The 23,726-nt window shown below is 37.8% G+C and overlaps 2 protein-coding genes across 10 annotated transcripts in view; one reads left to right on the top strand and one right to left on the bottom strand.

Annotated features, from left to right (window-relative positions):
- rfc4 (replication factor C (activator 1) 4) overlaps positions 1-7,047 on the bottom strand; it is a 59,839-nt gene extending 52,792 nt beyond the window's left edge. The window contains exons 1-2 of one of the 2 annotated variants that reach the window (XM_039759183.1): positions 6,975-7,047; positions 3,049-3,171 (exon numbers count right to left, since the gene is read on the bottom strand). In XM_039759183.1, the coding sequence (XP_039615117.1) occupies positions 3,049-3,164 (116 nt within the window). In that variant the 5' untranslated portion in view covers positions 3,165-3,171; positions 6,975-7,047. Of the gene's footprint in view, positions 1-3,048; positions 3,172-6,450; positions 6,906-6,974 lie in introns of those variants that run through there. The other variant, XM_039759175.1, reaches the window with a different exon arrangement.
- A 14,191-nt stretch (positions 7,048-21,238) lies between these two features.
- Positions 21,239-23,726, top strand: part of mcf2l2 (MCF.2 cell line derived transforming sequence-like 2) — a 423,828-nt gene continuing 421,340 nt past the window's right edge. For 2 of the 8 annotated variants that reach the window (XM_039759102.1, XM_039759079.1), the window contains exon 1: positions 21,239-21,646. In XM_039759102.1, the coding sequence (XP_039615036.1) occupies positions 21,568-21,646 (79 nt within the window). In that variant the 5' untranslated portion in view covers positions 21,239-21,567. The remainder of the gene's footprint in view (positions 21,647-23,726) is intronic. The other 6 variants (XM_039759061.1, XM_039759069.1, XR_005634352.1 and 3 more) reach the window with 4 other exon arrangements.

The following is a 23,726-nucleotide window of genomic DNA, read 5'->3' as shown; positions in this document are numbered from 1 at the left end:
GAAAGGAACGGTATGTAAATTTCAAAATTTTAAATAATATCTATACTTTAATTAAAAATGATCTCTTACCAGAAAATTATAAAACAATGATTTCATTGATCATAATTGAATTTAAATTAGTTCAAACAACCACCGCAATTACAGATGAACCAAATTTCTTTTGTTGACAAAATGTTTAACAATGAAAAACAAACTTATCAACTGTTAGTGCTCATATATAGGCAATCATACATAAGAAATGAACAAAAAATATTTACTAAGCTGCATAATTTCGCCAATGAATTAATAACCATTCAGAAACAGCACAATGAAGAAACTTTCACAAACACTATTAAATTACTAAAAGTACTGCATTTTAAGCACAAAACCAAAAAAAGTAAAAAGGAACACAATTTGCCTTAAGAAAGACATTACCATACACCTAAATGTCAAAATATGATAATACGTTTAACAGATATACGTGCTTCAACAATATCACATAGTCAACTGGCAAAAAAGAATATTGAAATGTTGCCAATCAAGTGGTGGGGTAAATTCGAGAAAATTCCTAGTTCTAGATAAAAAAAAGTAGACACAAATTTAATGCCCATAAAAATGTTAATCCTATGAGGCAATAAACCTTTATTATACCAGATGTGTCACAATGATCCATACCAAACGTCGCAAGTATACACCTGTATACTAACTATAGTTTAAGGGCATTAATGAATGCCAATTTGTCGTTTTGTTGTAAAACACCACACAATAAAGCATAAAAAAATCTATTGTTCTCCACTTAACTTTCCTTATACCTGTTCAGGTAAAGTAGACACCACTTCCAGTTGTCTGATTATAATGAAATTTCATATCTGTGTGTTTCTTACAAAATTTCAATCACTTATCTTTGATTATAATACAAGTTTATATGGCAAAGAACTACTTCATGTAATCCAATCAAACTGAAATTTCAAATCTGATTGTTTTTTGTTTTCCAGTCACCTGATCAATGTCAAATTTTTATAGCCGATGATAAGTAATGATCATACAAAATTTTAATTATTTACTTCTGTTTATATAATGGTAGTAATGTATATGTAACAGTGCTGAAACCTGTTAAGATATCATTTGCGGTCATTCAATTAAGGTGAAATTGTATAAAGTATCTGTGTGTTTCTTACCCTTACTAAAGATGATATAAAATTTCAATTACTTTTTGTCTACTTTGTTTGTCTAAATTGTTTGTTTAAATTATGAACCAGTTTATTTGAAAAATTTTGAAATGTGTTCAGGTAAAGTACCACTTCTGGTTTACAAATGTTGCCCAAAGGTTGATAGAAAACTAACATTTTGACATAACACCCATATGCCAAATTTCATTTATCCAACTCAAAGCATTCTGAAGTTATTGTGTTTCCGTTCTTATACACAGACATAATTGCAAAAATGGTCAAAACGTGTTCAGAAGTGCATGAAACGTGAAGATTTTTCAAAATCTTGAGATTGAATTTTTTCATGATTACTATACTTTCTCTATACTATGTATACGAGAAAGTAATAATAAAAAAAAATGGACATTACCACCCTCCCATGAGTTAGAGAGCTTAACACTTGCAATTGTTTTCATTAAGTTTACATGAGGATGTACTTTAAACCTGTGCTCTGTACCTTAAATTAAGAGGAAAGTGTAACTGTAAGTTGTTCATTTAGAAAGGGTGTGACATTAATGGGAGGCATGCTGCTTTTAAGACAGCCAGTTGAGCAAACTGAGGAGAAACAAAAAACAAGACTAGCTGCATATTAGCTAGAGTTAGTATTGATTTTGATCTGCTGGTCACTGCAACAGCACTTGGACATGAGGATGACTCCTCTTACTACTATACTATGTATTCCAGTCTTGGTACATATCTAAACACAAAACAAAAAACAAGACTAACTGCATATTAGCTAGACTTGGTATTGATCTTGTTCTGATGGTCACTGCAACAGCACTTAGATGTGAGGTTGACTCCTTTTAGTACTACTGTATACTACACAGACGGAACTTGATCCATAGCTAGCACAGTACTCTCTCTGGAACACTGCAACTGACCCTTTTATTATATCTCTTTTTTTGTATTTCTTGTTAAATGTGTTATGACTGTACCCTGAAAATGTGTTTAAGTGTATATTTTGTAATAAAGGAAACCAAAACCAATTTGTAAAACTGACCATGTGTTTTGTTTTTCACAACCTCAGTACTTGTTTTTGTATTTCAGACAAAGATTTTTTCAAAATGTTGATTACATAGCAGTGAAAATCCAACTTGGTTTGAAACACAGGTTATTTTTTTTAAGAATTTCATTTAGAATTGCTTTCAGAAGGCAAAAGAGCTGCGCCAAAATATACTGGGTTTCAATAAGAATGACAAAATAATATTTCATTTAAATTCTGTATTAACAAAATTATGGCATTGTGTACTGCGATAAAACTATCTTTGTTACAGGGAAAGTAACAAGTACAACTTCATTATTGTACATGCTGGCTTCACTTCAGATCATATACTTGCCTTTATTGTCCTTTTTCAACTGCACTTTTTTTCTTTTTTAAAACACATTGCAATTGTAGCATGATGGTTTTGCAGTTGTCAGTCAGTTTCTAACATAACATGTAGGACTAAATTGACACTGGATCTAATTTTGATCTTTACTTTAAATTTATTTGCTTAGCAGGGGCTTTTGCCTAAAGTAGCTTACATTGTACAACAGGCCAACATAATTGAGTCAGCATTAATGTGGGGAGTGTTTTGAAGCAAGTGTTACATGGCAAGGTTACGAATTGACAGCCACAAGTAAAGAGCTCTAAGCCCAATACAACAATACTAGACTTGTTTTTTTTCTTTTCCACAATTAATTTAACCACAAAACCATTATCAATTAGAGCTATAATCTTAGCCAAAATAAACCTGCAGCGTTCAGCATACCCATAGTTTTTGGCATTTAACAGAGAATGAAGAAAAAAAAAAAAAACACTCTCAGGCTCTACATCCTCAATTTCTGAGTGATGAAAAAATTAGTTAATTGCAGGTCTTACTATTTTTCAACCCATGGTACAGATTTTATCTTGATTTCCGCACTTGATCCTGCAGCTGACTTGTCTTTTTGAGGCTTTGAACTAATGGAAGAGGTTCCCTTTAGAAAGGCTTGCATAATTCACCTGCATAAAAAAAAAAAAATCAGTAAAAAAAAAACTATAAGGACAATATGAACCCTAAAAAACAATATAAATATAAAAAACAGTATAGATAATATAAATAAGAAAAAGTTCATTTCAAAATTACACTTTTAAAGTTTTCTTAAGATATCCACCTCTGCTTTTCTGAATAATGGGTGCTAGAATGATTCATTCATCAATCTTAAAGGGCAGGGACAGGAACAAGGCATGTGATGCCAGTCTAGAAAGGTAAAGATGCAAGGACAATATTTGTCCCGCTTCAAGTGTTTTACAGAATACAACTGCATAAACATCAAACGAGTATAATGCATGTGAAAAATTGTCAAGAATAATGTTGTACCTGGAACTGCCTGTGAAGCACCATGTGAAAACAATGTCCATATTATTATTAACTTGTTGATCTTTAAAATATATGCTTTTATTTAACTTTGACATTAAAAATTAGAGAAAAATTTTATAAAGCAAGTGGAGCACACAAGTTGGCAGATTACAAAATTATCAAATAACTGCCAAACACTACAACCATTATATAGTAACAGTGTTCAACACTGGTCAGATGTTTTGAGAATTACACAAGTATTGGTTTTCACAAAGTTTGCTGCTTCATTGTTTTTACATCTTTTTGTCAGATGTTTCTATGGTATACTGAAGTATAATTACAAACCTTTCATAGGTTTCAACAGCTTTTACTGACAATTACATTAAGTTTATTCAAAGAGTCAATATTTGCAGTGTTGGCCCTTCTTTATCAAGACCTCTGTAATTCGCCCTGGCATGCTGTCAATCAACTTCTGGGCCAAATCCTGAATAATGGCAGCCCTTCTTGCATAATCAATACTTGGAGTTTGTCCGAATTTGTGGGTTTTTGTTTGTCCACCCACCTCTTGAGGATTGACCACAAGTTCTCAAAGGTCTGGGGAGTTTCACAGCCATGGACCCAAAATTTTGAAGTTTTGTTCCCAGAACCACTTAGTTATCACTTTTGCCTTACAGCACTGTGCTCCATCATGCTGAAAAAGGCATTGTTCGTCTCCAAACAGTTCTTGGATGGTTGGGAGACGTTGTTTTCAGAGGAGGTACCATTCTTTATTCATGGCTGTGTTCTAAAGCAAAATTGTGAGTGAGCCCACTCCCTTGGCTGAGAAGCAACCCCATACATGAATGTCCTCAGGATGCTTTACTGTTGGCATGGCATAGTACTGATGGCAGCGCTCACCTTTTCTTCTCTGGACAATCTTTTTTTCCCAGATGCCCCAAACAATCAGAAAGGGGATTAATCAGAGAAAATGACTTTACCCCAGTCCTCAGCAGTCCAATCCCAGTACCTTTTGCAAAATCTCAGTCTGTCCCTGGTGTTTTTCCTGGAGAGAATTGGCTTCTTTGCTGCCCTTTCTGACACCAGGCCATCCTCCAAAAGTTTTCGCCTCACTGTGTATGAAGATACACTCACACCTGCCTGCTGCCATTCCTGAGCAAGCTCTGCACTGGTGGTGCCCCGATCCCACAGTTGAATCAACTTTAGGAGATGGTTCTGGCACTTGCTGGACTTTCTTGAGCACCCTGAAACCTTCTTCACAACAATTGAACCTCTCAATTCTAACACAATCAGCATAACAAAGTGATCTTCAGCCTTGTCCTTGTCAACACTCTCATTTTGTTAACGAGAGGATCACTGAAATGATTTCAGCAGGTCATTTTAAAGCAGGGTTCAAATGCAGTGGAAATGGGCTTTTTGGGATTAATTTCATTTTCATGGCAATGAGGGACTCTGCTGTTAATTGCAATTCATCTGATCACTCTTCATAACATTCTGGAGTATATGCAAATTGCCATCATAAAAACGGAGGCAGCTAACTTTATGAAAATTAATATTTGTGTCAATTTTTTTTGATATTCAATGGCACAAGTTGTAAGGCTTAACAGCTTTGGTTCAGTTTATAGTCGAGTCACTTCCAGTTTCTGTATGGTTTTTTTTCCTGAGTAATTGGTTTCCTTCCATATCTCAAAGATCTGCATGTTCTCTAAAGTGAGACTTTGTGAATGTTAATACAATTATGAGCGTGTTTTGCACCGGACTGACATCAAGGTGGCTTCTTCCTTTTAATCTGATGTGGATATGGTACACTATGGCACATTCTGGTCCTGTGCTTGAAAAAAAAGCAACTTATGAAAAGAGATAGATTGATGGAATAAACAAATAAATTTATATGCATCAATGCTGAAGGAGTTACAACTGACACTGTACAAAATGTTATGGATCTTTTTAAACTTCAACTCACTGACCAAGTTTAACATACAAAAGCATTTTTATAAAATAATTTTCATTTGAAAATACCCACTTTTCTCTTAAAACAACCAACACGCCAAAAAATTAATCTTAACTCATCGAAACATTTTTTAACAGAGTTTTCCTCTCGAGTGAAAATCGGAGCGCATTAAGTGAGAAAAAATTATATTAATAACAAAGAAACACCCGCGACTTCTCAAAGCTCTGATACAGAGGGCATCAGCTGCATTCTTAAGGTGCCAATCTTTACTTGAGACAGTATGTATAAAGACACAATCCCAGAGCATGAAACAAAATAGAATAAAATACAACGAATCGTAGGAGTACAGTAATGCCAGATGTACAACTCCAATAAAGCACACAACATAAAGGAGAGGAAGTTTAACAGTTTCATTGTTAAATCGTATACGTTTTGGTATCTAACGCGACAACTACTTTTTACTACGTACATTTTTATTTCTATATGTGACTGAAAACTAAACTACACTTTTCAAATCTGCACAGTCCTTTATTCTTAAGAGGCTAGAGTTTATTGCCTTTATCCAACCTATTATGATGTTGAGATTACTACAGAACTAAGTACTAGAAAACTATTTACCACCATCCAACTTTCTGGAAACATTTCTTAATACACGAGTAAAACCAAAAAATTACAACACACGTTTATTTCAAAACATGCAGCCAATTTTGATAAAAAATCATTCGCGAAATTGACAACTCCTAGCATTTACTTCGAGGCGGTCTTTTAACGATCCTGCAAATGTCCCACATAACAACATCGGAATTAATGAGGTGTTAACTGCTTAAGAAAACAATGCGTCAATTATGAAGCAGATCTGCAATGGATAGATGCAGACATCCATCTCTTAATTAAATGTTTAATAGGGGCGTAGGATGATATAACCACGTAAATAAACAAAATTCGCATCATCATAAATAGCTTATTTTAATACAGGAACCCTAGTTCATCCTACCTTGTCAATGCCACTATTCCACTAACGGGACTCTGGTTCCAAAACACCGGCCCGCTTGTTTCTACTCCTCCACAGCACGAAGTACGAGTTCCCGCCAGACACAGTGCCGTGCAGTTACGTCAGACGACACCATGCGTGCATTCGTATTGTGCGTAACTTCCTTTACTATGGGATGCCACTAGGGTCAAACTATTTCAGAGGATTTTATGCTTCACTCTATCAACTTGTTGAGTTTCAACACATCGATACAAGCCATGGTAACGATTTACAAACGACCACATTACAAGTTACCCTACTAAACAAAAAAAATCACTTCGCTATGGGTATTAACGTTCGTGTGAACAGCGACATCAGATGTATCCAATACGCACGGATTGCATTTAAAATCTGTTGGAACGCGAACAACGGAGGAACAAAAGTCAAACTACACTCTCATGCTTTTTTGCCAGTAACTTCAAGACTGCTGCTAGAGCGCCTGCGTGAAGTATAGAGTACCGCCTATTACGCTTGATAGATCCGCCTACCAGTCATTTAATCGCATATTTTCCACAGGATTTCAAGTAGCACTCGAAGCGTGAAGGAGCGGAGATGGAGCTTGCGTGGGCAGTCAAGGGTGGGGTTAGGCTGTATGACCACGCCCCTTGAGCTTATTCTTTACCCGCTACGAGGACCTTCTCCAGGATTTGAAGTAGATATTGACAGTTACCCCGCCCATCTGTCCCGCCTACTATGATACGGGCTTCTCCAGAATTTTGTCGTTAGAAGTTGGGAAGCCTGGCTTATTTCACGGGTAGGGATAACCAAAAATACACCTTTCAAGTTTATACATTTGAAAGAATTTTCCTGGAATATAAAAAATGAAAATATTTTTCAATGTAAATGTCCAGCGCTTTCCGTTATACAGTCACCTGACTTTTACAAGGCTAATATAGAGTCTCCAATCAACCTAGCATGCCTGTCTTTGGGACGTGAAGAAGTCTTTTATATCCAAAGAAGGCACACGGAAGTTTAATTTAAATGTACTATGTTGTAGTGAGCAAGGTGATGTGTAATTCCTTGCTTATAGTTCTGGGAGCTGACTGCAATACAGTCTTAAAATAATTGGTTTATTCTCAAAAGAAATATATGAAACCTTTGCTGCTTAAGAGCAAATGTGTTGATTTTTGGAATCATTATTTTTTGAATTATTAATGCTAAATGTAAAGGTTTCTAATAAGGTAACATGAAAATACACATTAGACAGCAAGAAGAACTGGGATACCACAGTGGCAATGACGCGTTTAATGGCATCTTAAAGAAACATGAAAAAACGCGGCACTACAAAGTGTAAAATATTGGCTACTGCTAGTAACACAAGAAATCACACCAAAAGAGCACTTCTGGTCAGGAGCTTTTTCTTTACCAGACCTGGGTCCAAAATGAACACTGCCCACTTCTTTGTGAATTTGAACCCAGCATATTATATCTCTGAGGCAACATTGCTAACCTTTTGTCTTCCATGCTATGCAAGGTTATTCCTATTTTATTGTGTCAGTGCCTGCTGTTCAATACTTTCAGTTTATACATATTAGCAAATGTCTGATCTGTTGTTTTCTGTTTACACTCAGATTTTCATTATTGTAATTTCAGAATTCACCTTAGATGGTCTGGTGCATTATCCAGAGTTAGCACAAATTGCTGCTAAAACAAGGTCTGGGTAACCCTGAACCCTAAACTAGATTAAGCAGGTATGGACAATGGAAGGATGGACTAATTCAGTAATCGATAGATGCTCAAGATTTTTAAAAATGGTGGTGAGTTTCACTCACACAGATTGTAAAAATCATTTTCATAAGAGCTGACTAACATTAATTTCATAGTTTAAAGATATTATCTTGGTATATCAAGTAGCATTATTATTTACATGCCCCTTATTTCTGGTTCACATCAAGGCATCTAAATTCAATAATGTCAATAATTGGTATGATATTTTTGTGGTGAAAAGCATATGCTAGAAGAAACTACACCCCTACGGATGAAGGGTTGCTGCAGAGGAAGATAAGGTAAGGTAAAGCATACAACTGGTCACTTCTAAATGTTGCTGAATCTCAAAGAAATGCTGTGCCTTTTTCCTACCTAAAATGACATGAATACACTTTTTTATAATATGTGTGAAATCTTAAGATGTGGATCAATACTCAGCAATACTCTTGGCTTGAAAAATGTATCTATTCAGTAAGTTTTAAGGCTTTTGTTTTCATTTTTGAGCTCAAACCAGAAGAACAGGAATAATATATACTGTATATATTTTAATTATACATTTACAATGTTTCACATTAGAGCAAATCTTCATATGTCCTTCAATAAAGACCATTGTGATGGACGGCCAGCAGCTCAACCTGGCCGGAACACCCAAAGAATGGAAGGATAAGGAAAAGCAGCTACTTTGGGACGCTGCCTCCCCCAAGATGCTAGATGATGACTTCCCTGCAGCATAGTGGTGCCCCAGATTCCCGCAGGGCACCATGGGATCTGAAGTTAGGCTTCTCAGCCCTGCTGGGTACGGTGGGTGCCTCTAGGAGACGGTACAGGGGGACCTGGGAGTTTTTACTGACTGCATAGCCCGGATGTACTCCAAAGTCACGGGGATGAAAGCCCCAAAGTACTTCCAGGCTGAAGAAAAAGCAAGCTGTCCATCTGACCCTGAATTGCTGGCAAGTCATGTGGACAGAAGGACAGAAGCACTTCCCGGTCAAGAACAATATAAAGGACTGCTGTGAACCCAGTAAATGAGCCAGAGTCAGGAGGTATAGGACAGAGCTTGCTGGGAGGTGTGGAGGAGAGAATTGTGATTATTATTGTAGATTGTGCTAATATTTACTTGTATTAGTGGTGGTTGTGGTGCCTAGGGCACTACTTCTAGAAGAAAAAGAATTAACCTGTGTCCTGTGCATTTGTCTGTTGGGCTTAAAGGGGAAACAGCGACATCTAGTGTCCACACCATTAATATAACTAGAGTGTCAAACAGGTACAGTTGGTCTGTTTGAAATCTTTACTAATATTTCAACTTCTTTCTTGTAATGTGACAAGTAGCCCATTAGACGGTACCATCAATGAGGTCATAACACATAAATTCACTCTGCTGATTTTATACTCCTTTTTTAGAAATATTGCCAAACATACTATTTGCCTTCATAATAATCTTCACAGGCTCTATAAATCAAAATGTGCAAGGACTGTTTTCTCTTTTAATTATGTCATATGGTCTGGCAATAAAGTCAGTGCCTTTTTTTTTTACATGATGATATTTTTTCCTTATTTCCTCTGTTTATTACTTTCCATTTCTTGCTATTACTGATATCCATCCGTCCATTATCCAACCTGCTATATCCTAACTACAGGGTCACGGGGGTCTGCTGGAGCCAATCCCAGCCAACACAGAGCACAAGGCAGGAAACAAACCCTGGGCAGGGCATATACACTCACACTCACACACACACGCACACACCCACACACACACACACCAAGCACACACTAGGGACAATTTAGAATCGTGAATTCACCTAACCTGCATGTCTTTGGACTGTGGGAGGAAATCGGAATATCCGGAAGAAACCCATGCAGACACGGGGAGAACATGCAAACTCCATGCAGGGGACACCTGGGAAGCAAGCTGCGAGGCAGCAGTACTACCCACCCAAATAATACTTAGATCAATCTGAATATCATGAGTTGATTCCTTTCTGCTGCACCTATAAATGTTTGTATCATCAAATAATAGTTCCCCTTTCTTATTTCAGATATTCATGTCTATTTAATTTACTGTACCTGAACTAAAATACTCCTGGTCACCCGTAGCCCTAAATCAAGATTAGGAATGGGACAAAATTTATGGTGTGACATATAAGTGCAAACACAAATCCAGAAAGATAAATTAAATGAGAAGGGAATTGCAGGTTGTTGTAAAGCAAAGTATGAAATAGAAAATAAATCCTAATAGCCCCAGTGAAACTAATTAAACTGACTTTAATCCTCTCTGCCTGCAAGGATCCTATTACACTTCCCACATTGTACCACCATCAACGCCTTTCTATTTACCTTCCATACTTCTTTTACAAATCTCCAGCCTCACTTCCTACAACCTCTTGAACCTTTAGGTAACATCCATCTACCTTCAGTCAGACTTCTTAGCATTTTGGTAGTTGTTTGAAACACAAAAAGGTAATGGTGCAATCTACAACTTTAGTCTGTTCTCTTCCTGTTGAGGGCACATTTATATGATGTGTGTTCTGCAGTATGTATAGTTTGCATTTTTCTGTTGAAAGTACAGACAGCTAGTTACCTATAGTTAGATAATACCAAAAGAAGTAATCAACCCTCCTTCTTTTTCCAGCCCTGTGACCAGCTTTAGTTACCAACAGGTAGAGTTAGAAATATATATGACTGGAAAGAATGTAGATGAAAATACAAGTGTTAATCCTAAGAGTTTGAAACAGACAGAGAGGGGGTGATAAAGAGAGTGCCCTGTGTGGAATTTTCAAATGGTCAAGTAGGTGAGCCACCCCACCAAGTAGAAGAAATTCAAAACTCACTATCTCCCCTTTGAATAAATTTGGTAATACAAACACAATTATTAATTATTCTTGCGTCTTTGGTTGTGTTCTGGGTACAGTGGATTGCTATGAGGTCTTCTTCCTATCACTATATACAAGGGTAAATCAAAAAGTAAAGGCAATTTGAAAATTACAGGGTAAAAGCAGCAGATAGAAGAAGATGCAATATAATACATTTGTGGTGGTTTATGGATAGTTCAAACACGCAAAGCACAGTACTCTGTTGAAACCAAGGTCAAATGAACATGGACACTCCTCTTCGGGATTGCACCATTGTGGAACAAGGCCGTGTAGTGAGATTTTTTGGGGCAGAGGGAGTGAAACTTGTTGAAATTCATGATGGATGTTGGCTTATCCATAGCTGAAATCCAAATGTGCAGCAACAAGGGATAATGCAATCCGTTGGTCTTCTCTGATGGAGGGATTTGCGATGTCGATGTGGTCTTGTATGCACGATGTTGAAGGTCGACCAGTTTAAGCTTCCTCAGTTACACTTGTTCTTCCCGCTTTAAACCTTTCTTCAATCCATAAGCATTTTGTTGACTCATACTGTTTTCATTTCTGTACTGAGCAAACATCTCTTGAGTAAATTTCAGCTGATTTCAGGGGTTACTGTGAAAAAAAGGCAACAAAGAATCTTGTAAAATAAAAATATGTATTTTAATAAAAGTTCTTTAAAAACAAAATAAGCTCTGAGGAGCACAAAAGCACAGAAGGCAATACCTTGAAAAGGCAAAAAGGAAACAAAGACCTAATCTGAAATCTAAGAGGCAAAGTCAAAAAACAGAGTACAGGTCAGAAAAAATCCAGAAAATCACAAAAACAATAATCACAAGAGAAATGCTTCACCATGAACACATTCAGAATGAACCACAAGGGACTGTGGGTTGTTCTCATCTTTATAGTGCTACAGTATGTGCAGTCCCTTGACAATGATGAGCAGGTGACCCCACTTCTTGAGGGAAACCACCCACAAAACACACATTACATAAAAGAAGATACACAAAACATAGAAACTAAATGACCAACAATATTAACATAAACAAATGGTTAACAAATTAGCAAAACAGACATTAAAATGGCCTTTGAAAGGAAGGAATCCTGGATGAAATTTGGTGATACAGAATTGCCTGCTTCCTTTGAAAATGAACAAGTTCTGGGAACATTGGTTTCTGATCAGGTACTTTTTGATAGCTGACAGCAATGCTATTGTTGAACCAAAGTAAATGTGTTTATACTGTTGTTCTACAGAGGAAATTGGCATGCACCATTGTTTAACTGATCATTATGTTGATCTATGCAGATATTGAAGCATTTATATATTTCTGGGTAAATGAGAATAAAGTAGAGCAGAGAAGTATGGTCTGAGATTCAGGACTGCTGTCTGCTTCTATTATGCTTTTCACCATATCGCTGTGGCTACACCCTGTAGCAACAGTGGCTTGTACCTGGCCCAAGTTCCCCTAGGCCTGAGGCAGGTAACAATTGGGGCTTGTCTGGGATCAGCATCCTGTCGTGGAGACAGTCATCACTATGCCTGGGAATTCCTGTTGTGAAGCTTCAAGGAGGACTCATGTAAGTGTGTCAACCAAAGAGCCCAACTTCAGCTACAAAGAAGGGAGATGGCAACATCCAGATCACACAAGATGCTAATCTGGGATAGCCACAGGTAATGAATACTGCTGGATTACAATCAGCTCAGCCTTCTGGCTTCAAGTGTAGAAAGTGGAGAAGGAGATGAAACTGTAGAACTCTCACAACTAGGCGAACAAGAACTTTATTATTTGATTTTGATTATGTTAAGGGCGATAAGTTGAGAGATTTGGAGGACAAAAGCATGACACCCCTCTTTACCTCCAAGATATGATTTCACAACTTCTAACCAGAAAGGATTTCACCCCTGCTAGGGGTAAGGGTTGTACAGGTGTCGTCACCACAGGACTGGATCAGGATACTGATGTGAGCCAAGCTAAACATCTTAGCACAAACTTTGAACATAGGAGGAACTCTGAGGACTTGGGGAAAGGATGCCTTCCTTATATGACTTCAGATCAAGTGGTAAGACTCATTGATGATGCTGTTTTTATGCCTCACAGGGAGTTCAAAGTCCATGGTGGGCAAATCTATGATGGGCGTTCTGAAATTTCATACAGTAACCTTTGCAAACAAATAGATGCAGGACTACATGAGGGATTTACTGAGTTTGAAGTTATTAAGTCTGTACTAAAAGTAGTTAAACCAGGTATCTTCAAAAATTTTCTCATAAGTAGAGATGATCTCACATTAGAAGAAATCAAACAATTTCTTAAGCCACACATCAGGTATAAAAGCAGCACAAAACTGTTTCAGGAACTGAGCAATACGAAGTAACAAGATACGAAAACTCCTGGGGCCTCATGTATAACGCCGTGCGTAGAACTCGCACTATAACATGGCGTAAGCACAAAAGCCGAAATGTGTTTACGCACAGAAAAATCCAGATGCAGGAATCTGTGCGTACTCCAACTTCCACGTTCTTCCGCTACATAAATCCCGATCAGCGTGAAAACTAATGCTCGTGCACGCGCATTATGTAACGCCCCAAATCCTCCCAGAATTACGCCTATTTGAATATGCAAATCAATATAAATCGCCCTTAAGCGCAGCCTTCTGTGAAAAGACAATGGGAAAAGCACGGGGAAAATATAAGAATTTCAGCAAATACCAAGTGGAGGCAAATGAAAAACATACTATTTGTTCAAATAAACCGTGGAATAATCAACAAAATGAAATTGATCGAGTGACATAGCGTGTTGGAGAAACTTGAAAGCTCACATTCACAAATCGCACAGTGCCGGAAATAAAAAAGAAGTCACATATCAAAGTCGCCGTAAAAGCCGAGTTGTAAGCCCACTGTCTGAGTGTCATATGAAAGCTTATTAGGGTACAGAGAAAAAAGGCACACAGTGAGGAAAAAGCATGAAATGTCAACTTCAATCTCGACATTTCCACTTTAATCACGTAGTTTATTTTGTCATTAAAGTAGAACATCATAAACTTCATCTTAAAATCGTTTAATTAACCAGTTTCTCAAATAACATCGTAATTAAAGTAGCACGTTAAATGCTTTGTTTTGTATTTGATCTTCTATGTGCTCTATGTGTGTGAATCACTACTTGCTTTTTAAACCGGCTCTCTTCCTCCAACTGGACACAGAATCAATTACATTCGTAATATTACAATTCTCGGAATAACTAAAATACTGAGATGTATACGTGATATCATTTTCATGATGATAGGAGTTAAAGCACGTTATTAAACATGTGTTTCACTTCGATGAAATAATTTATAACAGCAGTACAATCAGGGGTGGCTCTAGGCTTGTGGTGGCACTGGGCAGAGGAAGAATCGGTGGCTCCTTCGCCCGCCCGTCAGTAAGGTAGCTTATGCACAGTGGATGGCTACGTCCGTTGCGGACACTGCATAGCCGCCTCGTGCTCATGACACAAGCATTTAACTTTTGCCGAAATTTGTCGCTGTGTTTTTAGCTGTGTTGTTATTTTCTCTTTCTGTTTTATATTCAATATATATTGGCGTAGCCGTCACTGCAGTCAGTGCTTTTCTTTCCCCAAGTAGCCGATCGCCATATAATCAGCTCTGTAATAGACGTTAAGCCATCTGTAAGCTTAGCGCCGATTCTTCAAAACGTTTAAAGAACATTGAAATATCTTCGTAGTACATGTTTAATTATTCTATCCTTAACGACACTCCCTGTGAAGAGTATAGATTATTTAAGTGAAGTTAAAGTTTTATCTGTATAATTTAATAAACATATTTTGCTGAATTTCACCTTATAAATGATATCGTTTCTATTTCTGAACCGCGAGGTCCGTACAGGAAAGACTTTAAAATATTTTGCTGTGGCTGAGACAGCGTGTCCTTGAAGCTGTATACCGATAATTCCCTTTCCGATCAGCTGCTGCTGTGATTCACACTCAGATACAGTGATATAAATACTCTGAGTGGTGCAGTGAGAGAAATATTGAAGATGATCCGCTGTGGCAACTCCTAACAAGAGGAGCTGAAAGAAGAAGAAGAAGAAGAAGAAGAAGTGAGAGTAACAACGCTAAAGCAGTTATGGTATTTGGAATACTATGGCTGTTCCCTCTAGCATTATATTGTTACAAGTTAATTACAATCAGATGCATTACACTAATAAACAATATGCGGTTAGTTTCGGTGTATTTATAAAGCCGCGTCAGGAAAATAAGGTGTAACCACACAGGAACAGTAGCACTGCTTTGACGCTGGGTGCTGCCAGTCTGCAAAACCGAGCGGAGAACTTGCGTATGACAAGGTATGAGGTACCGTGGAAAAGTGCGTGGATTTACGTCAAGTGTAGGTTTTATACATCGCGATTTGAACGTGGAAAAGTTCTTACGCAACGTTTCTGTGCGTATGCACCGTTTATACATGAGGCCCCTGAAGAATTTGTATATGAAATAATGAAAAGGGTTGAATGAGAAAAATAACAACATCAGATAAGATGTAAAACTATTTCTCACTGACCTGAAAGTGACTGATGTTGTAATACTAGAGCAGATAACTAAATCCACCAGGGAAGAAGCAGAGAGAATAAAGTGTCTCAACCCACTGAGTAAACATACCGTAGGTCAGTCACTGTAAATTCAGTAGAGGCAAAAGACGATACACAGGCTGATCAGACTAAAGTGAGTCAGGCAAATGATAAGATACAAGTGGACAGTGGAGCTATTAAGCAGTTAACACCTCAAGTGTCTGAACTTGCAAAGACATTTGAAAAGATTGTGAAACATAACGATAATGATAATCTGACAGCTACCCGTGCACCTCAAGCTCAAAGTACAATTATTGAGCAGCTAACAGCTCAAGTGTTTGTGTTAGAAAGAAATTTTGAAAAGATTGTGAAGCAATTGATAGCTCAAGTGTGACATTGTGAAACATTGTGAAATATACGGATACCAATAGTTGGAGAACCATTCATGCAGTTCCACAATTAGACACTCAGGTATCAAGGGGTAGTCCCAAACAAAGATGCAGAGTATGTGTCCAGCAGGGAAAAGAATTGTGCTCCCACTGTTTTTGTTGTGGTCAGATGGGACACTGAACAGTTGGCTGCACCAAGAGGCAGGAATTGGGAAACAAGAGTAACAGGTCCTCTCAGACTGAGGTTCCCACAATGTAACACACCTGTCTAAGGACTGTCAATGGCTTACCGCTTGAAATTTAACAGAGTGAAAAGGAAAACGCAAAGACCAGCAAGATCAAGTAGTGAGCCACCAGACTCAGCGTATGATCACTCCAATAAGGAAACTGAAACCTCATATGGGTTCTGTCACTTTCCATTCTTTCCTGCACATGTCAGATCTGAGGTCACAGAACCTGAGTCATGCTCCAGGCTCAGAGCCAAGGCCCAAGAGTTCTACCCAGAACCATGGGAACTACGACAACCTAACAGAAATCCTCCGCAAGGAACATCAATGGAACAAGGACTGGAAATGGAGACCAGTGTTGCAGAACCCCAGATGGGAAATATTGATGACCCAGTGAGCCCACAAATGGTCAAGAAGACCTAGCAACAGAATAACAGAGTGACAGCGAAGGGGACACTTTAAGAAGATCATCTCGCACTGTCAAACCCAGAGAGGTATTCACATACCACAGACTGGGGCAACAGTCATACAAGCCTTGGACTCATGGTGTCAATGCAGTTGTACAGAATCCTATGTATCTGTTACCAAGCCACACAATAGTGTATCCAGTATACTCAGGATTTGATTATTACCTAAGACCATTGGCTGAGACATACTAGGCACTGAATCAAAGGCCAAGCCTTTAGAGCAAGATAGATAGATAGATCTTTATTGTCATTGTCACTTTTACAAAGGAACAACGAAATTGAAGGTGCAGTCGACTCAGTGTGAGGCATAAGAGTTAAAAAGACAAGAAGAGAGAAAATAATAACAAACCGAATAGCAATAAAAGTACTTTACAAAATATACAAATTGCACTTGTTGACTTAAGGTCTATATTGCACATTGGGAGAGAATGATATGGAGCAGTTTTATTCTGAGTTCAGGACCATGATTGCTTTTGGATAAAAGCTGTTTTTAAGGCGGTTTGTCCTGATTTTATTTGCTCTGTATTTCTTGCCTGATGGTAAAAGCTGGAAGAGGCAATGACTGGGATGTGATGAATCCTTTGAAATGTCTATTGCTTTTTTGCGGCATTGGGAGGTGTAGATTTGTTCCAGAGTGGGGAGGTTACAACCAATTGTTCTCTCCACTGTCCTGACGACCCTGTAGAGCGCTTTCCTTTCTGAGGAAGTGCAGCTGCCGTACCACACACACAGTCCGTACGTGAGCACACTCTCGATGGAACAGTGATAAAAGACAAGGAGGAGATTTCTGGGAAGATAGTTCTTTCTGAGGATTCTCAGAAAATACAGTCTCTGCTGCACCTTCTTCAGCAGCTCCTTGGTGTTGGCGCTCCAGGTCAGGTCATCCTCCAGCTCAATGCCCAGAAATCTGAACACCGGGACCCTCTTCACACAGGCCCCGCCAATGATGAGTGGCTGGATGTCAGTTTTGTTTTTTATAAAGTCAATAACAAGCTCCTTTGTTTTTTTTCAGGTTATTGACTGTGCACCACTCTAACAGCCGCTCCACCTCGTCCCTGTATGCCAGCTCGCCCTCTTTGCCCAAGATGAGTCCAACTACCGTCGTATCATCCACGAACTTTATGATCTTGTTGCTATGGTGAGTGGGGACACAGTCATATGTATAGAGGGTGTAGAGGAGCGGGCTGAGCACACAACCCTGTGGTGTCCCGGTGTTAAGGCTGATAGCATTGGATGTGTGGAGACCCAGCCTGACCCTCTGGGAGCGACCAGACAGGAAGTCCAGTATCCAACTGCAGGTAAGTGATGGAAGTCCTAGATTTGCCAGTTTGGACACTAGTGGGAGGATGGTGTTAAACGTCGACCTGAAATCTACAAAGAGCAGTCTGGTGTAACTCCCCTGCTGCCCCAGGTGGGTCAGGGAAGCATGAAGAGCTGTGGCCACAGCGTCCTCCGTGGATCTCTTTGCTTTGTAAGCAAGATATCTCAAAAAATGTAGTTGAGAGTGTAATGGGCTTCAATTCAGTGGTTTAAGTAAAAGACAAAATTCCTGGAAAATTTTGCTACAGGTTATTGATGATGGCTATCCACAGGACATAAATATTTACCTGTCTTGCAAATGAGTCACCTGTTTTGAATAATCAGACTGCTTTGATTAGTATCTCATCCACACACAATGTGGTGATACAGAATTGCCTGCTTCCTTTGAAAATGAACGAGTTCTGGGGACATTGATTTCTGATCAGGTACTTCTTGATAGCTGACCACAATGCTATTGTTGAACCAAAGTAAATGTGTTTATACTGTTGTTCTACAGAGGAAATTGGCATGCACCATTGTTTAACTGATCATTATGTTGATCTATGCAGATATTGAAGCATTTATATATTTCTGGGTAAATGAGAATAAAGTAGAACAAAGAAGTGTGGTCTGAGACTCTGGACTACTACTTGCTTTTTTATTACTTTTCACCATATCGCTGTGGCTACACTCTGTAGCAACAATGGCTTGTACCTGGCCCAGATTCCCCTAGAATAAAGCACAACACAATTCTTTTTCTTTCTTCCAAGCTTCCTTCCTTCCTTCCACACTTCCAGGCAAGCTTTGTCCTCTTCCAGTCTGAGTCACCTGGATGAAGTCAATTGGCTCCTTTTATCTTGGACCTGGTAGTACTTCCTGTGCCAGGGCATATCCCAAAGGAAGTACTTCTGGGTCAATCAGATGTCCCAAAAAAATAGGGATTGTGAATCCTTTCAGCTCCCCCTTGCACCCCGACTGAACCCAACAAGGCTGCCCTGCTGGTCTACAGGTCCCAGCATGCCCTATGGGTGTCTGTGTGTAAACCAGGCTGCCATGTTGTGTCCTAGGGAGGCAAGTAAATCAGCAATCCTCATCTCCCTCAGTCCTTCCATTGTAGTGGCCTCTTAGCTGGGTAAGTTCTCCCTGTTCAACCCAGGCTGGAATGTTAGTCTCTGCATGCTGCCTATTACAATGTTTATGTTTTGTGTTGCCTTTGCATTATGTCTCATATTTTACCTTTTTGTATTTTGTGTAGTCTTTTATGTTGCATCAATACTACAAATTCCTAATACATGTTAGTGTACCTGGTCAATAAAGTGAATTCTGATTTTAATTCTAATTCTGATAACTGTAAATTGTCCTAATGAAATCCCATTCAGGTTTGATTCATGCCTTGATCCTGATGCTAGTAACAAAAAAGGGGAATAAATGCAAGCAAAAGAAAAGATGACAATGGCCCTAAAATGAAAAAAAAAAAGAAAATCTGCTTTAAATGAGAAATACTAATCAAGGTCTAATGAACATGTAATGCACACATACAATACTAATAAATATTTTAGCTGGTTCAAGGAAAAGCATTGAATTTTCAAAATAATTAGCAAAAGGCCATGCATTCAATGGAATGGTTTTGAGAATTTTATTTTAAATTTCATAAAGTGAAAATAAATACAGAAGTCTAAAGTTAACATACTTTATATTTTAATATTAGGGTAAATATGGATTTATAATGAATTTATAGTACACTGACATTTTTTTTTAGAAATACTGTATGAAAGTTGTGCAACATTTTGGCCACTAGTATTGAATCCCAGAATTCATTATTCACATTTTTTACATTTTTGGGGACATTTCTTTATTTGTAGGGAGAGTGCCTTCTCTAAATGAATATTTAAACACTTTTCATTAGTATTGTCATTTAAAACATATTTAAATTCATATTTTATTTAGAAAACCATCTGTGATTTTAAATTAAAATTTTGATTTACTCATTAAAATAAGTTTTATTTGCTCAATGTATGTACATAATATGAAATGGCTGAAAGTATGGCACAAGAAGTGCATATAAAGTTGTCCTTGGGGACCTCTATGTATATTGATTGATCTAGTCATTGTTGTCCACACAAAAAAAGACTTGCACTTAGCTTAATGTGGACACATGGGCCATGACAGCTTGCAGTTTCTGTTTGTTACTCTATTCATGCGTGTGTGCTCTGTTTACATAGTGCCAGCTGGGATCCCAGCTCAAATCATACCCACAGAGGCTGCTCCGATTCTGTAATTTTGGAAGTGAGCCCTGAGGGTTAAGCCATTGAAGGAGCAGCTGCTGTTAAAGGTTTTTGTATCGAAAGTTCATAGTCCTTTACATTTAGTATATTGAGATACATGTACAGCACACATACAGCCTCAATATCCATCCATTATCCAACCCACTGTATCCTAACTACAGGGTCATGGGGGTCTGCTGGAGCCAATCCCAGCCAACACAAGGTGCAAGGCAGGAAACAAACCCCAGGCAGGGGCCAGCCCACCGCAGACAGCCTCAATATGTGTGCACAATATGTAGAAATACACATTTTTAATTTTAATTGTATTGTTACTGCACCTTTAATATTATTTAAGCTTATATTTTTCAGCTCCTACAATTACGTAATTTTAATTCATTCATAAAATAGACTGCAATATATCACTGCTATCAGGCTTAAGGACCTGGGCTGGTAACTCAAAGGTTGCTGGTTCAAATCCTAGCAGTGACAGAAGGAATGCCACTCTGCTGGATCCTTGAGCAAGGCCCTTAAACCTGCAATTGCTCCAGGTGCACTGTGCAAATAGACGCTCTGAAAAAAAAAAAAAAACTGTGTCTCTGCAGAGTAATTTGGGGTATGTGATAAAAGACAAATTTCTAATACAAGAACTTGTATATATAGCGAGTACAGGATTAAACAAAACCCATGGTTTTAAAAACATACATTTTCTTTTTAAATATATGATTTCAGTATAAGCTTATTAATCACCCCTTAAAAATAAAATATAAAAGACAATAGCAATAAAAATAACTCAATAGTTAAAGTTAAACAGAGGTGTATAGATTTTAGGAATACCATCATCAAATAACAAATATCAGATAGAGAAATGTTATCAATGTGCAGGCTAAGATATCTTTTTATTCTACCAAATGCCAGTTCCAGTGTTGATAGTCTGCAGTTCCAGGTTTTTATCTAAAACCCCATTACCACCTAATGTCTCCCTCGAGGCAGGTAGCTGCATTCTGATTTGCCTTACTGCTCCTGACTCAGCCCAGATGACAAGCAACCTCATGCTGATGTAAAGCTAGGAAAAAGCAGCCTCAGATTTTACAATGAGCTCATCTACAAATCTCAAACAAAAGAAGAAAACCAGAAAACTAACGGACAATTAACCACAGCTGTTTGATGCCTGGTACATCAGCATCAACAATATTTCAGCTTTCTTATAATCAAGGGAGCTAATCATTTTGGATTATATTGCAGTTGGGAGTGGCTGCTGCTTTGTGCACATAGGGAGTCTCCATTGGAGCAATCACAGTGCTTGAATGCTGAGTTTCCCTCTGAGATGCTCTTGTGCCTCTTAGAAGAAGAAATGTCACTCCAAGAGCTTAACCAGCGATTGCAGAGTGTAATTACTCATGTTGGTAAGAAAATACTCAGAAATCTTATTAAAATAAAATGTGCTTGTAATACTGTAAACTGTTAGGAAGACAGATGACCTATTTAAATTGCTGCATTTTAAACATAAGCATTACAGTATACTGTATTCTGCTGCAGTTGTAATAAAAATTCTATCTATCTATCTATCTATCTATCTATCTATCTATCTATCTATCTATCTATCTATCAAATGTGAACATACTATAGGTTATATTAGTTTAATATATGATTATCAGTGTCAATGTATCAAGAAAAAGATCAGGAATTTATTGAATCTTGTTCTATGCACTATGTACTATGTACTATGTACTATGTACATTTGACTGTTACATGTTTGCCAGGAAATTATAAAAAAAAAATAACAACATAATCATTTTCAGTTTCATATAATTTATATAGATGACTTTCATTATGTTAGAACTGCTATAATTGGATTGATTGTAATTAAATACTGTATATACCTTAACAGGAAAGTGAAATTAATAGCATTAGAGGTTCATTATTGTCGTTATTGTCTAATAATGAAGCTACTCTCTATGTAATATTTAATCAGTATACCATTAAATCAATATTGAGCATCCATTTAAAGTATACATTAAAAAATTTGAACGTTCCAAAGGGTATATTGGCAAATGTTTTAAAATATGTAGATACCTGAGTTACTGTATCTCAAAATGTCTAACTAAATATTACATATTCTTTTTATGTCTATTAACTATTGTGTTTTAGAAATTTTTGTCCTTTAGAATCTATAGTTTTTAAATTCAATAAGAGCAATATGCAGTTTAGTATGAGCACAAATGTATTAGCGGAGCATGTCAGGATTTTCCAAAGAGGTGCAAGGAATATGTAGTCTGAAAAATGCTTTTTACATAATCAAAAGTAACTTTAAAATCCAGTAATGACCTCCAAGAAAGTGTCAAACATAAGTAGGTTATTGTGCCACAGATCATCGCTATGCTTTATGCTTATTCAGCCTTAACACTGAATCCATCCTGGGCAGATAACACCTACTAGCAGTTGCCATGGAAACAGAAACAGCCAATGCCTGAACATTCTGTACGCATCAGGCCACAATTCAAATCAGCTTGTTCTGGGGTGATTTTATTGTATTATGTTTTTCCTTTTATGATATTCTCACAGGTTTGCAATAATACTAATTAAAAAGTAACTCATTGTCACAGAATATAGTGGCAAGGAAGATGGATAGTCCCCTAAAGGAATAAAGTCACCATCAGCTAAGACTGTCTGTTTGTGTGTGTGTGAGAAAGAGATTTTACACTTACGTGTTCTGAGTAGCAGAATATATCCTTGTTTTTTCTAATTGAACATTGAAAAGCACTGAATATGTTTCATTGCTGATTGAAATGGTGCCCTGACTAAGGTGTATCCTTTTCTTGCATGTTTAGGTATAAAGTATGCTGAGATTCGGTAGAAGGAATAGGTTTTAACCTTCATCATGGGCATCTGCATGTGCTTTTCACCCATACTTTTTGCTAATTAAAGGATAATCACTCCACTTAAATAAATGATACAGATTTTAATTATATTAATAAATCTGATATTTAATATCTGAGAGGTTTAATGTGCTTTTTACATAGTTACCTATAGCTCAAGAAGCCAGTTACTAGATGGGCAAAAGGTTACCAGTGAGAAAATGGTGGTATAAGTCAAGGAGTTGCTCCTGGTATAGCCTAGGACAAGGAATGGCACACAGTGCAGCACAGAGTGGAGATGTTTACCAGTCCAGGGTTTTACCTGTGCAAAGGCTAGTGGGTTCCATTGAACCCTAAACCCCAAAAATGACCACACAAGACAGTCCCGGGTTCAAACAAAGAGTATTTTATTGCACAAATACCTTTTCCACAATACAAAAACTCTTTCTCTCTCTCTGACTACCGCACTGCTCTCCTCCAATCGAGTGTTGCCTTCCTTTCTCCCAGCTCCAACTCGCCCGGACAAGGCAGTGTGATCCCTTTTACTGAGGACGCGGGAGTACTTCCAGTGCCAGGTCTTTACCGGTTGGAAGCACTTTCAGGTCATACGAAGTCCCAAACAGTAGGG

Source organism: Polypterus senegalus, chromosome 1 (genome assembly GCF_016835505.1).
Source record: "Polypterus senegalus isolate Bchr_013 chromosome 1, ASM1683550v1, whole genome shotgun sequence".
Classification (NCBI taxonomy): Eukaryota; Metazoa; Chordata; class Cladistia; order Polypteriformes; family Polypteridae; genus Polypterus; species Polypterus senegalus.
Note: the sequence above shows the minus strand (reverse complement) of the source record. Positions and strands in the feature narration are given on the sequence as shown.